Source organism: Callorhinchus milii, unplaced genomic scaffold (assembly GCF_018977255.1).
Source record: "Callorhinchus milii isolate IMCB2004 unplaced genomic scaffold, IMCB_Cmil_1.0 Scaffold1, whole genome shotgun sequence".
Taxonomy (NCBI): Eukaryota; Metazoa; Chordata; class Chondrichthyes; order Chimaeriformes; family Callorhinchidae; genus Callorhinchus; species Callorhinchus milii.
The window spans coordinates 50729830-50745463 of record NW_024704742.1 but is presented as its reverse complement, the minus strand read 5'-3'; the positions used below and the strand labels follow the sequence as shown (position 1 = coordinate 50745463).

The window sequence follows — 15634 nt, the reverse complement described above, 5'->3', positions numbered from 1 at the left end:
GCATTATTGTGAAAATGGGCTAGGAGCCATCAGTAAATTGATAGAATGCTACCTTTAAAATATTTGCTGGAGTTATCACTAAATTTGACAACAGAAGTCATTATAAATATTTGGGGGTGTTCAAAAGATCATTATGGAAATCATCAGGGAATTCATAAATGCATTCATAGCATGCAACCATAAATACACTTGCCTCATGCTTCTGCTTTTATGAACTAACATTAAATTGTTGAACTGCAGTTAGAAGAGCACTGATCGAAAGTGTCTGAAGAATTCCAATACTCTAACACTGGGGCCTGCTGAAGTGCAGCAGGTAACTAACACAGTATCAGTTGGAATAGGACACAGTGCACACAATCATGTTTTTCATTTTTAGTTGTACTTTTTTCTGTTAAATTCTAAAGTGCAGTTTAAACAAGCCCCGTGCTGTTTGTTTACAAGATATAGCATTGTAAAATATTTGGCTACCCTTACAGCCAATGTAACCAAATGGTCATGTTGGTCTCATGATTATCGTCATGTAGAGCCTGTTGTTTTTTCGTATGGTTGTGTAGTGACTGAAAGACAAACAACAACAACTCATGTGTATACAGTGTCTAAGGAGAATGTCTCAAATCACTTTACAAAGACTTTCAGGGAGGACAATGTTGGGGGGGGGGAAGTTTGTGGCTGAAGGTGCAGTGAAACAGATTGTTTTTAGATCGGTTTTGACAGCAGAAAGAGTGCACATAAAACGGAGAAATATTGGAACAGAGTTCCAATGATTTACTCACTATTTTAACACCAAATTCAGAAGAGCACCATTTACTGTGTGACATCCATTTTTTAAACATGGCCACTGTAATCAGAGATTAAGATTGTTATTCAGTACTGAATTATTTATTCCTACTAGGAACTGGGCTTCCACAACATTATAGATGTTAGAGCTTGGAGAGGAGTAGGAAACCTTTCATAAAATCAATATAACTTATGAGTATCAATCTGGGATTATGGTAAAAATAAGATTCCATACTGCTACCCAGTCTCAGTACAGCTTTAACATAAGTACCAGTTGATTGTTAAGAAGAACTTAAGCAACCTAAGAAGTTCAGATCACTTCATAATTTGAAGCGTTTGTTTTGATTCATTTACAAGTCTCACCAGAACTTTGATGTTTGTGTTTTCTGATTTTGAGGTTCAAATGCTTATAAGTATGTATTTAGCATTTTGTTGGCTGGGAACCAGCCCAAAAGCAAAATCTGCTGCGATCGCATACCAGAAGTCAACAACAACTTGCATTTATATAGCATCTTCCACGCTGGGCAACGACCCAGCACACCTGGAAGTCACAGTTGCAGGTGGTGTTTTGTTATCGGAACATTTCTCAGCTGAGGAAAGACTTCAAAGGTTCAGAAAGTAAAAGTGTTGGTTGGAAAATGACCATTGGATTTAAGGGGATTGGGCTTTTCCATCTCCCTTTTTAAAGCTAATAGTGAATTCCAGAATTTCTACTGCAACATTTTTTTTAAAAAAATCAAAATTTCTATTTTCATAGAAGTCTGCTGTACTTGTGCCCACTCATTCATCTCCAAACTTGGTGCCGTCTGTATCAATTCTCCTTTTGAATAAAATTGTAGTAAATCAAGTCTTCCCAAATGTTCGAAAACTATGCTAAATGAGCCAAGGCGTTTCAACTGCAGATGGCATGATTGTTGTATTTAATGTAGCAGAGTAATGTGGAATGGGAAGTTAGATTGTACTTCATGCTGCTCATTCCATTGGGGCCATTGTATTAGCTAATGTTAGAGGGATTTTCATGTACAAAGAGCTTGGTTGTTGGTTATTTAATGATATTAAAGATAAGTTCTTTAATAAAATTAAAAATGTGGCACAGCTTTCTAAGGAATGTGGAGAAGTGGAGTGATATTTGATTTGTGTTGCACAGCAGCAAGAAAAACTCACTGCTCCTGAACCAACACCTCCAGTGTGATTCTCACTGGCACAGCCCTGATTTATACTGGGTAGTATTCTGGGCTCAGCACTTAACCAGGGTGAACAAAGTTACAGTTAGTGAGCCAGAAATCTTGAGTTTGCCCATAAGGTACCCACAGATAATCTGTCTTCATTGGGTGGTGGTGGGGGGGGGGGGAAGGAGGAGAAGAGAGAGTTAATTCCTTGTCAGGCTCCCTCTGCATGTATATGTTTATAAGTTATATCCCACTGATGTGCCTGTTCCACTTCCTGTATGATTTCTGCTGATCCAGAGACTAAACTTTCAAGTAATTTGACTGCTTGGAGTTAACAGGATTAGTCGATTATGTCCTGATGTTTTAAAACTTCAAAGGAACGGGGGAGATTGTTGGAACTTGCCAAGATGGATTCTTTCTTTGGCCTTAGAAAAAGTAACAAGATTTTGAGAGGGCTTCTACAGATGGGAAAGTCCTGTTATTTACCTTAATCCAGGTTTTCTGTTGGTTTAATCACATGTTTAAGGAACCGAGATTTTAGGAATGTCAGTGTATTTGTTGTCTCATTTGATTTTATTTAAATTGTCTGGTTGCAAACCTACATCCTACTTCGTTTAGGATTTTATTTGTTTTCAATCTCTTACAACAAAGATTTCAGATGAGCTTTTCAATAACCGTTGCATGATATGTTTGATGATGATGCTGTGCAAACATTTGTTTTGGGTTCCAATCTGGAATATAATAAGTGCAACATCTATTTTATTAGCATTGCTATAAGCTTTGGCATGTTTTTTTCTCTACTTCATTGGAACAGCATGTGAATCTTTTTTGTCTTATTAACTTAATTTGAATGTTTTGACAATGTGCGCTTTTTCTTTATGCCCAAGAATCTTTATCTTGGCTTCGGATCATTGCCTGCCTTGGCTAAGTCTGTCCAAGTACATCTCCACATGTAAGAAGAGAAATTTGGAGAGTAGGATAACTGGGCCAAGTAAAGTTGGCAGAGATTCCAGTAGCAGATTTTCAGTTTTTCAAACAACATAATTCATCCATCTTTTAGCTTTAATATATTTTCTTTTCATTTATTGTTTTATTACAGGGCTCTCCTGAATGTGCTCAGAGCATTGCAGAATTAACTAATTTATTGGGCCATTTCAGATAAACTTTTAAATTACGCACAAGGAAGGGAAAAAATGTACCACATGCCCAGATGTGTTTTAAGTATTCCATCATAATTTAGCGTTCTAAGTACTTTGTCAGCCCATTTGTTGTAATGTTTACTCATGAAAATGTAAGTTGTTGCTTAACAAAAACTCTGAAGATGGAGGGCAGGGTGGCTAGAACTTTAGTTTGATGGACTTGGATCAATTGAGTTTGAACTGGCAATTTGCCATGATGTTTTACTCTTTAGTAAATTTTGTTAGGACATTTTGAATGTTTAATAGATTTTGTATGCTCTAACTAGAAAAAGAATTGAATCCTATTGAATCCAATGCAGTCGGGGAGGTGGGGGGCAGGTGGTTGCTGCACTCTTGAAGGTATCCTTTGGATGAGGCTTAAACCAAAGGTTGATATTAAAGATCCTATTGTACTACTCAAAAAAAGGGAGTTTCTCCTGGTGTCCCGGCCAACTATCCCCAAATAAAATTCGTCATTCACTTTGTGGCCACTTGTAGGACATTGCTGTCCGCAAATTGGCTGCCACATTCACCTACAAAATACATTGTCATTACATTATACGTCATATCTTATGAAACACTTTGAGACATCCTCCCAACATGTAAGACACTTTATCAAATGCAAGGATTATTATTATTTTTTAAGTACAACAGTGAATTCATTATATATTAAGTTGATTTGAAACTGATCAAGATTGTTTTGCTTTGCAGAAACCAAGGTTATTTTGTTCTGCAGAAACCTCTTGTGTCAGCAACCATGATTCTTCAAAATTATCCTTAAAATAAAAAGATATTCTGACTAAGAATGTTCACTGTATTTCAATCAGTAAAATGGAAGTTGAGAGCATAATTGGGAGGCAAGCGAATATTGTTGAAAATTAACCTAATGTAAATACAGCTTCACATTGTAAGCCTCTCTAAAAAGTAACTTAAAACCTAATTTATTCCTGAGTATTTTTGACATTTCAATGCTTCAGAAGAGCATATTTCAACACATAACATTTTAAGATTGCGCATGCATCAAAAACGAACCAGTCTGTGCCATCTGAAATTTTAACAACAAAAATAAAATACAATATTCTGCTAATTGGATGGTGTGTTACCTAATCATATTTGTATGTCAAAAAAATTCCCCATCTCAATTAATGAGTACCTCATTTTTATGTAAAAAAAATTAATTCACTGTCTCCAGTGTTCTTTGTGGGTGTGTCTCCAACAGTACTTTATTTCAACTGTGCTATCACTTACAACAGAGAGCCCTTTATTTTGGTCGTGAATGTTGAACAGTTCATATCTGGGGTAGAAGTTAGACAAAATGAATATTTTACCTACCGAGTATTTTTTTCTAATCATGTAGTTCATTACAAGAACACATAAACACTAATCTTATTTATGAAAACTTGATCTACTCTCAAACAGTGTGGAAATTAAAACCAAATGGGCAATAAGTGATTCATTGACATCTTAACAAATATGAATACCACTTTTTTAAACCATTTATATGGAAAACAAAAATAATTAGATTTTATTTTATTTTAATTTCTTTCAATCATCTCTTCTTAATCCTCCTTTGTCTTTTCCCCAATTTTCTATATTTTTCTTTCACTTTCTCTAAATCTTTTTGTCTAAACTTGTTCCCCTGTTATGTCGGTAATGTTGAATACACCTGGCATAATTCACCTCATTGTGTCACCATGGAGCACATGTTAGCTGTGTGCACATCTATAGTGAGAGGAGATGTGATGATATGTCTAGTGGTGCAAAAAGCTGATGGGATTGCCAACTCTCTTTATATAGTGCTTGTGTTTTTTTTAAAAGGCATGAGCACCCAGTTGCAGAGGTTGAGGCAGGATTGCCGACAACAACATCAAAATTACATTTGTATAGCGCCTTTCACATCGGGAGGACGTCCCAAGGTGCTGGACAATATACTGCAAGCGGCCATAAGGAAAACTAGTACAACATAGCCCACAAAGTACAGTGCAAATGATAAAACACTTTGTGATCCCATCAGATGAGCAGTTGCACAGAAACAGATGACCAGTCTAGATAAAGGATCGTATCTGGCCTTTAATACCATTCACCACTTATTCCCACCACATCAGTGGTTTGTCTAATATCAAACCAAAGATTGCTGAATACGATAAATATAAAAACTAGTGCTTTGTACAAACTTCATTACTACACAATTCCAAAGTTCACTTATCTTTCAGACTCCTGGGTTATTACCAGGAGTAACTGTGGCACTGACTTTTATTTCTTCATGCATTCTACAATTCAGAAACTGCTTTGTTAGAATTGAACAGTGTCTTTAAACAATTATTGAATTATCTTACTGCAAAGCAGTTTATTAAGTAAAATAAAGTGTATTGGCTTTTATTCTCGTGATATTGTGTGCAACCACCAGCTATGTGAGAGTGCAGTTCTGACAATTCAAATTGACACGATGTATGGAAAATTTAGAAGTAACTTGTGGACATTAAAATTCTCATACAAATGTGCATTGAAAACCAAGGCTTATCAACATCATAAAGGACGTTGGGTTCCAATACCTGATCTGCCCATAAGGCACAAGGTTCATTTCATTGTTTAAAAGTTATTGACCATTTTAATACAGCAGTAAGATGTTAAGTAGGAAAAGGTTAGTGGAATTTTTAAATGGAATTGTAATTGGACAGCTTTGTAGAACGACTTTGGTTTTATGTACTTTAGCTTGAATCATTCATGCCCAAATTGTGCAATATTGCCTTGGAATATGTTCCAGTGTTGCTGTTAAGTACTTAAACATTTTTAACGAGTATGTGGTGTGAACAGCAGTATACCTAAACTTTCAACTGCACATCTGTTCAACCACTGTCAGCCAGGATTTCCTGTGTTCTTGCTTTGAGGTTTAAAATCCTTGATGCTGACCTTTCTACGAAGAAACCTTATCCTACACTTGACATAGGGACGAATTAATTTTTCATATGTATCAAATATATGTTACAAATAGAAACAAGAATGAACCTAAAGCACTTGGAGACGTTTTTACATAAATAACACTATATTAATGCAAGTTAAGTTTCCTACAGCCTTAAATCTAACTTTGTACAGTATTATTACTACTCCATACATCTGTTTTTTGTTATTCTTAATGTATATTGATATTTTTATAGTGATGTTTTTACTGATGGTTTTTAATAACTTGAGTTCCAACGATCTTTAAATTGTTGCAACTTAAAACTAATAACTGCAAACTTATGCTGAGATGCCGTCCGGCGCTATATAAATCCAAGTTGTTATTGTAAATCTGTATTCAGTAATTTTGATTGCTGTTGAAGCTGTTACATTTCCAGTGTGCCTGGACTGATGCTGTTGAGAATGTCTCAGGAGAGCTGACCCCAGGCCACCTTCAGTGTCTTCTTGGCTGACTGTTGGGTTGTGTGAGTTTTCACTCAGGCTAGGGTGCCCCATTATGAATTCTCCTTTCAGGCTAATCAAACAAATTCTCATGTCTGCGTTCTTAAATGAACTGGAGAGGCCTCAATTGCAGTTATATAACTGGCAGCACCAAGGGATGTCACTTGTGAACAAAATAAGGATTTTGGAAACAGCCATAATAGTGGCCTGTTGAACTGTCATTTTGGCTGTTTCCAAAATCTGATTTTTCTGGAACAGTTGCTTTTAAACTAGGAGAGAAAAACAGCCCAAGTCTGAAAAATATTGTGACATTCAGTGTTCAATGGAACTTTGAGCTATCATTCATTTCAAGCTGAATTCTTTGGCCAAACCACGTGCTTATGCGTTCCGAAAAAATCCACTTAGAACTATTCCTCCCAACAAACCCCTCTCCTACATAACCAAGTGACATTTTACCTTCTTTCTGTTTGCAAGATTTGTGAACAATACAATAAAAAATTACAATATAAAATGGGTTGGGATCAGGGAGAGTGGGGGTAGGAGGGTGGCTGAAGGCACGGACGAAGAGGTGGGTCTTGAGGTGTGCCCTAAAGGAAACAAGGGAGGGAACAAGATGAAGGGAATGTGGGATGGAGTTCCAGAGGGTGGTGGCAGAGAAGCTGAAGGCCCGACTGCCGATGGTTGGGCGGGCTGGAGCCTGCTGAGCGGAAGGAGCAGACAGGTTGATAAGGGGTCAGCAGGTCAGAGAGGCAGGAGGGGGCATAGCCAGAGGGTCTTGAAGGTGAGGACGAGAATTTTGAACTCGATCCTCTGATGGATGGGGAGCCAGTGGAGCCAGGCGAGGGTGGAGTGATGGGTCACGGAGCCTGGTGTGGGAGAGGACATTGAGCTGCAGAGTTCTGGATGATCTGCAGTTTGTGGAGGGAATAACAACAACAACAAGATTTGATTTATAGAGCGCCTTTCACGTCGGGAGGACGTCCCAAGGACGTCCCAGTTGGGTCGGGAAGACTTGGGAAGGCTGACAAGAGGGCATTGGCCTGGTTGTAATGAAGGCATGTATGAAGGTTTCGGCTTGAGGGATGAGGTAATGGCAGAGCCGGGCGATATTGCGGAGGTGAGGGAAGGCAGAGCAGATCATAACACGGATCTGTGAGAGAAAGGACAGTTGAGGATCGAACAAGACCCCTAGGTTCCTGACTGGCTTGGTGAGGTGGAGTGTGCATTCGTGGATGGTCCTGCTGCCAGTGCCTGAGGTGGAGAGGCACTGGCGCGAGCCAATCCGGAGAGCCTCGGTCTTGCTGACGTTCAACTGTAGAAAGTTGGCAGGCATCCTAGACTTGATGTCTGGTACACACAGTTCCTGATGGGATGTATTCCAGAGTATTTGGTTGCAATCAAACTCTTTAAGTATATGTCCTCCACCTGGAACCACTTTTACTGCAAAATCTGCCCACAATCAAGTCTGCTTACATGCAGAAAGGGATGATGTTCACATCCATGTGGCAGCAAATAACTAATGGACTTTACAAAATAAATGTCTCCCAACACCAGTGCATCCATTTTGAAACAACCAATTGCAAGTAATTCTGTTACAATTGAATTTTAAGTGGCATCAAGTTTAGTTTTAGATTATCATTTTGTATTTGCTGAACGGACATTCCATTTATTTTTCCATTTGCAATTTGAATCTAGTTGCCATGTGGACATCGATGCAAAGCAATTTGTCACTCTGGTGATTGTGCAACAAACTGCAAGCAGAGAGTAAAGCTGAAGTGTCCATGCAAGAGGATAAAAAAGGTAATTTTTTAAAAAAGAAATTGATTGTCTATTGGAAATTCTTAATAAAGTAAGGTTATTTATTGAATTCTGTTTTTAATGTATTTTGTCTAATTAGTCCTTGAAACTGGCGGTACCCACAATTTTCTCTAAAGCACTTTTGAAAATAAGCTTGAATTTGCTTTGAGTTATCTGAATTACTGAGATACTTATGTGGGGTTTTCTGTATTTTTGTTTCGAACCTGTTACTTAACTGTGAGGGCTTCCTCACAACCTCTGGATTGGCAACTGGCTCATTAATGATTAACTGAACCAAGATATACCAACAAGCAGCAATATGACTAAATTGGATGAGTAATTAGCGATGGGTTTTTCTTCTACTTGACACTATGTGGAGTAACACAGACATTGTGCACTTCTAGTGATTTTTTTACTTTGTACGCATGCATTGACAAAGTCGCTACATTTTGTGACAAGCAGAATATTTACCTCATTTTTTAAGTTGGGATCATTTGGAGAGCCATTTTAGAGTTGGAAAAATATTGGGAAAGTGTCTGATACTTTATGTAGGCACCAGAATAACTTGGAATATCAAGCCTCACAAGATACAAAGCTCGTTTTAGGATTTTAAAACCTTGAAAATGACAAGTAAAATTTTGCAGACGGTAAAAATATTCATTTTAGGGATCTACATCAAGTGGTTCTTGTGAACATGATTCAGTTAAGTGATTACATTAGATATAAAGCCATACATTTTTAAATGTAACTTCAGCATCATTGTATATATTGATTAGAATTTGTAATACAATCCATGGTCTTTTGTTATCTTCATATTTTTCTCAGTGTACATAGCAAATGTGCAGAAAACTGAAATGTGTATATGCTGAGATCAGTTACAAAAAAATTAAGTTGCATTTTAAAAAATTATGTCAGTTTGAGTGTGCTTATATCAAACTTTACCCTGATTAATTTGCATATTTTTAGTAGAAGTTGTCTAGTCATGTGGCTGGAGCTGGGTAAGTACAAAAGACTGTAGTGGCAGATGGGTTATGAGCATCCATTTATGAGATGGAATACATCTATGATTCGAGGCAATGGGCAGTGAAGGGATAGACTTTGGTTCAGCTGTTTTGTATGCAGTAGTTATCTCGGGTGCCAGAATAACCTCCAGACTGTACTTCACCAGTTCCACCCATCTCTGTTTGTAACCTCTTAATGTAAATGTCCCTGTGGCATCTTTATCCAACTGCTGTTTAATGAACATTGGGTAATGAATAGAGAATTAATTGATGTCTAAGCAAATGTCCTATTAACCATGTGCCTGTTAATTGGATCATGTTATAAATATATTTCTCTAATCTAAAGTCTGACATTTGCTATTAATCGAGCACATTGTAGTTTAGTCTGTTGAAGCAGCAATTTTCCATTAATGTGACATTATTTGACATCCCAAGGATATTTTGTGTGTTTTAAGGAAATGGTATGCACAGTGGCAAGCAAGGGGCAGATCCTGGTGGAATGTGATGAAATCTGTCAGGAAATGAAGCAAAAAGCATATGAGGTAATGTCTCTTCTCTTGTTATATTACACTGTGTGTGAGGAATCTGTTCCCAAATCCTAAATGATCATATGATATCTTGTGTACAAATTTTTACAGTAAACACCTGTTGCATTGATTTCAGCTGACTGTGAGCTTCCATAGTATTTATATAGGACTTCTCATAATTTTGGTAGAGTAGGTGGTGAGAAATTAAGTTGTAACATCCAGACCAGTAGATTCTTTTTAAAAAAAAAGCCAGTCTCCCTCTTAAATTATCAGTGTTTAATAAAATGTCACAATGGGATTTTTTTCCATAAATTGTTTGAACTGTTATTGTTAGATCAAATTTTCTCCTCCTGAATCCTATCGAGTACTTAGGTACAGTCAGTTGTATTGACATAACTTACAAAACTAATTTAGAATTAATAACCAGCTGGTTGGAAAAATCAGGAAACGTCATTTTAATAGGAAATGGAAAATGTTATTTCAGCACATGGTTCTGAAGTTGAACGGAGGTAATTAAATCCCAGTCTTGTCCTGAACTCAATATTTGTAATCGTTTTGCCTTTGTTGGGCTACTGTTTCACAAAAAAAATAGAATCACCCAAGGTGCATATTGAGTAACATTTTAAATGAGACTTGCATATGTTCAGTATCAATTATGCATTATATACCGATAAAAGAAGATAGGAATTCCATGGAGGGCTTTCAGTTTCATTCTGTTCTTTTTAAGATGAGGTCACCTTCCCCAGAAATCATTTTAGTCTAATGAATATCAGCATCCATTCAGGATTTCTTGAGCAGTCAGTCAAACTAAAGTTTGCCTCATTTGGCATTGTCCAAATTCTTATGGGTATTCTCTGTTGTGATCACATTTCCATTATAGACCTCATCTCAAAACAACTATTTGACCGTTTGCAGTCAAAAATGTTAACTGTAAACAAGATAACCCTTATATTGCACAGAAAGTAGTCCCAATGTGCCTCCTACAATGTTGTTTGTTGCATCTAATATATTCATTAAGGGGAGTCACAGTCGGGCCAAAATGCAGTTGAGGTTACCATTGCAAATGGTGAGGATACCATGAAGAATAAATGAATTCCTCATTTTGCTCATTAATAGTACTTTTTACTTGGAACAACAATCCTTGTAAACACTCCACATTGATGTTACTCATAGAGATTGTATTGCACCTACCTGACCTGCAGTGAAGCTTTGTGCTGTTAGCTGGACATGCCCATATTTTGATGACAGTATCTCAGTATTCACAAATTTACTTATGACTTTGCAAAATATACTTCTGTGAACCATTCTTTTTCTTAACAGACCTAGCTGCTGAATTAAGGTATTGGTGAGGTTTTAATTATGCACATAGACCAGCGTGCAACGTGTATAATGATGTTTTAAATGCTAGTTTAAGCATTAGCAGCAGAGTTTATATCTTGACCAAACTGTTTCTTCAGATGAAAGAAGCTGAAGAGAAAGCAGCCATTGAAGAGGAAAGATTGAAACAACAGGTAAGTGCTCTGGAAAGCTGAGGGTATCCAAACTGTACATTCATCAAGAAATACTGATCAAATTTTGTAACACTTTTTGGCTTCATTATCTCACTTGCTGCAAACTAATGACGACTTTTTTAAAATACATTTTTGTTGGGCTGTTACAGTCACCCGTAGGACATCTAGGATAGAAATTGATTCATTTTGTTTACTGTTACCTCACCTTCAAAAATGAGCAAGGTTGTGTCTTCAGCTTTTATTCATTTTTAGAATAAAGGTGAGGATTGACTTTCTAGGTGTGTTCATCTGTGGTCTCATTTAAGGATTTATACAAGGATTTACATTAAGTGAGGTAAGCAGGGTCTCCTTGAAGCTCCTTGGCTTGAGATGACTTGCTTGACAATGGAGTGTCAGAATCGAGTGGCCTGGTTGCTGAGCCAGATGGAACTGTAGTACTCCATAGTACTGCTGATGACACACCAGCCAGTGTAGTTTGTTGGCAGGACTTGGATGGACAGGGATTCTTCTCACTTGGCTACTGTAAACCCTACAAGCCAGAACCATAATGGGTAGAGTGGACAGGATACAGCTTGAATGTGCTGGCAAGTTGTGCAGTTTTAGTTCCATTAGTAACCTAATACACATTTGGGCCCCCAAGCATTGACTTTCGCCAACACACACACACCTAATCCTCACCAGAATTAGATAACTAGGGTGAATCCTCTCACATTGGCTCACTCGTAATTTTCTCATTAGTAAAATTAGATTACCTTGAATCATATTAGGGCCAATTTTAAATAATTAGCTTGTCAAATTTAATTTTTTGCTTTTATCAATTGTGGAGTATGTAATCCTCGTGCCTATGTTCAGGTAGGCACTTGTGCTCCCAGGACGCTTTATTCCAGTTTTATTAGCAAAATATTCTCTCCAATTATAACACTGACAACCCTCCCCCCGGGTAGGATACATACAGAATCTCTGTATGTATCCTACCCAGGGGGAGGGTTGTCAGTGTTATAAATGCTGCTATGATTAATACATCATAATATAAAAGCTTGGTTCCATTTTTAAAAGAACACTTCTGACCCCTGTTCAAAAGATCCAAGCAGAGTTTAAAAACAAAAGACTGTCAGAGCTGGGTGAATTTTTCCAATTATATTTTTGACTCCTCTCCAGGATGGGGATACAACCATTCTATTGTCAAATATTCCTCTTTGAGGTTGATCAAACAGTAAATACTTAATGGTACTGGTAAACCTCATTCTTTATTTTACTTAAGCTAGCATCTGTCAAATGGTCTGACAAATGAATCGTATTCATACATATCTGCAGAATATTCCCTGGTGATTTATTTGATAACTGATGAATATGATTTTACACTTTTGGTAATCAAAAAAAATCAATTTGGTATAATCCAATTCTCCAGGTCTATGTGCTGGATATCTTATCTAGCAGATATCAAAACAAACAAAAGTTTTGAAGTTGAGTTGCTTGAAGAAAGTTCTTCAATTTTGATTAAGATTTTGAAATTCCACAAATGTTTTTTGACTGAGGGCTGAGAAGTAAAAAAAAGTATTTAGCTTTAGCAAAATAGTACTTATGTGTTCAAAATAAATAGTACAAAGGTTAATGTAACATTTAAAAACACACTAAAAGGAAAGTAATCAGCAATGATTCACTTTTGGTGGGGGAATAAAACTTCAGATGCCTTTCAGATAGCTGAACTCATCTTACTAAATACTACCATTTTTCCTGGTGAACATTTATTTTTTAAACTGATTTTCAGGCTCCTGTATTTTTTAATGTACATTTTTAGTGAAAAAAGATAGCATCTTGGCAGTTAATCACCACAGATTGACTCAATTTACATGTTAGCTGAATTTTAGTTGCCTCTCCATGTGACTCAGTATAGAAGCTTCCAGAGCATAGCTTTGTAAACAAATCACAATGTCACAGTGAACATTTACTTATTAAATTCATGTGTGCTCAGTAATAAAAAAAAGCTCTCCCACTTCCCTTCAGTTACACTAACGTACGTGTTCTCATTGAGTGATCGTCTTTCAGCACATACCCATAAATAGGTGTCAGCTTCGACATCTGGCTGTTCAGTTCGGCATTAAAGATCCCATGGCAATATTCAAAATGAGGAGAGAATTTCTAACTGTATCCTAGCCAACAATGACCCAGAATGGTCGTTCTCCTCATGGCTGTTAGTTGAAAATAGCTGAGTGGCAAATTGGTTGTGTTTGTCTACAAAATGCACAATCACTATACACTAAGTCCTGTGAAAGGCTTTGAGATATCCTCCTGATGTGAAAGTACTATATCAAATCAAAGATTATTATATTATAAACACTTTTGTATGTTTCATACATTTAAATACTATTAAAGTAACAAATAATTTTCAATCTTTGAGAACTTTGATCATGTCAAAGATAAAAAAATATTGGCTTTTGTCTTTTTATTTCCAACAATTTATTTGTGAACTAAATTTGCTTCATGTGGTTTTGTATTCAGGCAGAACTGGAGGCTTTTGAGAAACGATTGAAAGGCCGTCGTAAGAACAAGAAGAGACGGGACACAGTAGAGACCCAAGAAACAGCTTGGCCAAAGTACAAGAATTACTTGATGATCCCTGTTTGTGGAATTATTTTATCAATGGTTATCTTTTACTTAGTGCAGCTCAGTTGAAGAGATGGGAAGGTATGGTATTGTCAAGCTTTGGTTGATTTTTAAATAATCTATATCTATACCACAATCCCTATTGTGTTTCTACTTCAGGCTGGGGTAAATATGGGAATTTGAAAGTTTTTTTGTAGTATTTCAGCAGCCTGCAAACGTTTACATGAATCATTAATAACATTTTGATTGTACATACAATTACACAGTACCATAATTTTACATTGGGCTGCTTGTACGGTCTAAAATCTCCAACAGCATGTACGTATGTGTATAGAATATGTGTGCGCACACATGTATGCACATTGTGACATTGCATTGACAAATTTAACAAGAAAATATATAGATAATGTTAATCCCATTTCAAGCATGTACTCATTTTGTTTTAGGAAAAGGACAGATGTTTAGCTTGCATTATATTACTTTTGTTTTTTTAATTTGCATGAACATAATGCGTATATGCAAGATGCTTAAAATATGGAACTTGCTTTGCTTTTCAAGTCTATGTAGACCATAGTCTGTGTCGATGACTCTTCAATGAAAGTAATAAGGCCATGAAAGCTGAGAGTTAACAAAGCTTTCCCTTCCTGCTGAGTGAACCAGCAGAAATAGCATAGTTGAGCTCAGCTAAGTGGAAGTTTGTAAATTATTAATTGCTTCATCATCAAATCATCAGTACACTGATTGAGAAGTATTTGTTAGCTAAGAATCTTTTGTGCGCTTTTACATAGTGTCAGAAATATTTAAAAAAATCAACAAGCTGAAAGTTAATAACCATGAAACATTACAAAATGTTCAAGCACATTTGCAGGATATTTTAAGGCTACTGTTGATTTTAGTATTCAGAAACTGAAAAGATAAATTTTTGCTTGCTACTCAAATAAACAACCCCACTGCTGTTTGAAGTTAGAGTAATGACACATTTTCTTTACAACATCCTAATGTGCGCGTAATCTTCTGACAAAAAATGAATGCATTAGGAAAAAAAGGGTTAAATGATATATATTCAGACAGCAATTGTTAGTTGAACTATATTTAATTTTATATTCAGCTATTTAAATTACCAATAAATTAAAAAGTCAACCAACAGCCAGATATCACTTCAAGGTTGTGTACATTAATTTGCATGAAAGGTGTCGCTAAAGCTCAGTGTTCACGAGATTTGGCCATTAAAGTTAACAAGTACCGAGCATAAATAGTTTGCAATGTGAGCCATGTTACAGTTTGCCTGAACTGGAAATTCTCTATGCATTGTGCTGATTGTTGCATCACTTTTCCTTGAAAATTGGGATTAATAAAATAAACTTTTGTGTCCTGTTGGTATATGGTGAGTAATTTGTCTGTGGCTCAATGCTCTGAAATAAAAACTACACATTGATCCCCCATGTGTAAATGATAAAACCATATCCAGTTGTACATCCCATCATTAACAGTGAGAGCCCATTGGGGAAACATAACTACATTTAGTGCAATACAGGAACAGAACCGACTCAACTGCATTAGGTATCCTATGATTCTGGCTTGGTTCTCTTCTTCAAATAGGTGACAATAGTTCATTCTGTTAACACACTGAACGTTTGCTCATGCCATTTGCATTAGGCGTTTCATATGATT

The 15634-nt window shown here is 36.6% G+C and overlaps 1 protein-coding gene across 1 annotated transcript in view; it reads left to right on the top strand.

Moving 5' to 3' along the window:
- nfxl1 (nuclear transcription factor, X-box binding-like 1) overlaps positions 1-15334 on the top strand; it is a 62178-nt gene extending 46844 nt beyond the window's left edge. Inside the window, exons 19-22 of the mRNA XM_042341751.1 lie at positions 8219-8323; positions 9777-9863; positions 11306-11359; positions 13859-15334. Coding sequence (XP_042197685.1) covers positions 8219-8323; positions 9777-9863; positions 11306-11359; positions 13859-14032 — 420 coding nt within the window. The 3' untranslated portion in view covers positions 14033-15334. The remainder of the gene's footprint in view (positions 1-8218; positions 8324-9776; positions 9864-11305; positions 11360-13858) is intronic.
- The last annotated feature ends 300 nt before the right edge of the window (positions 15335-15634 follow it).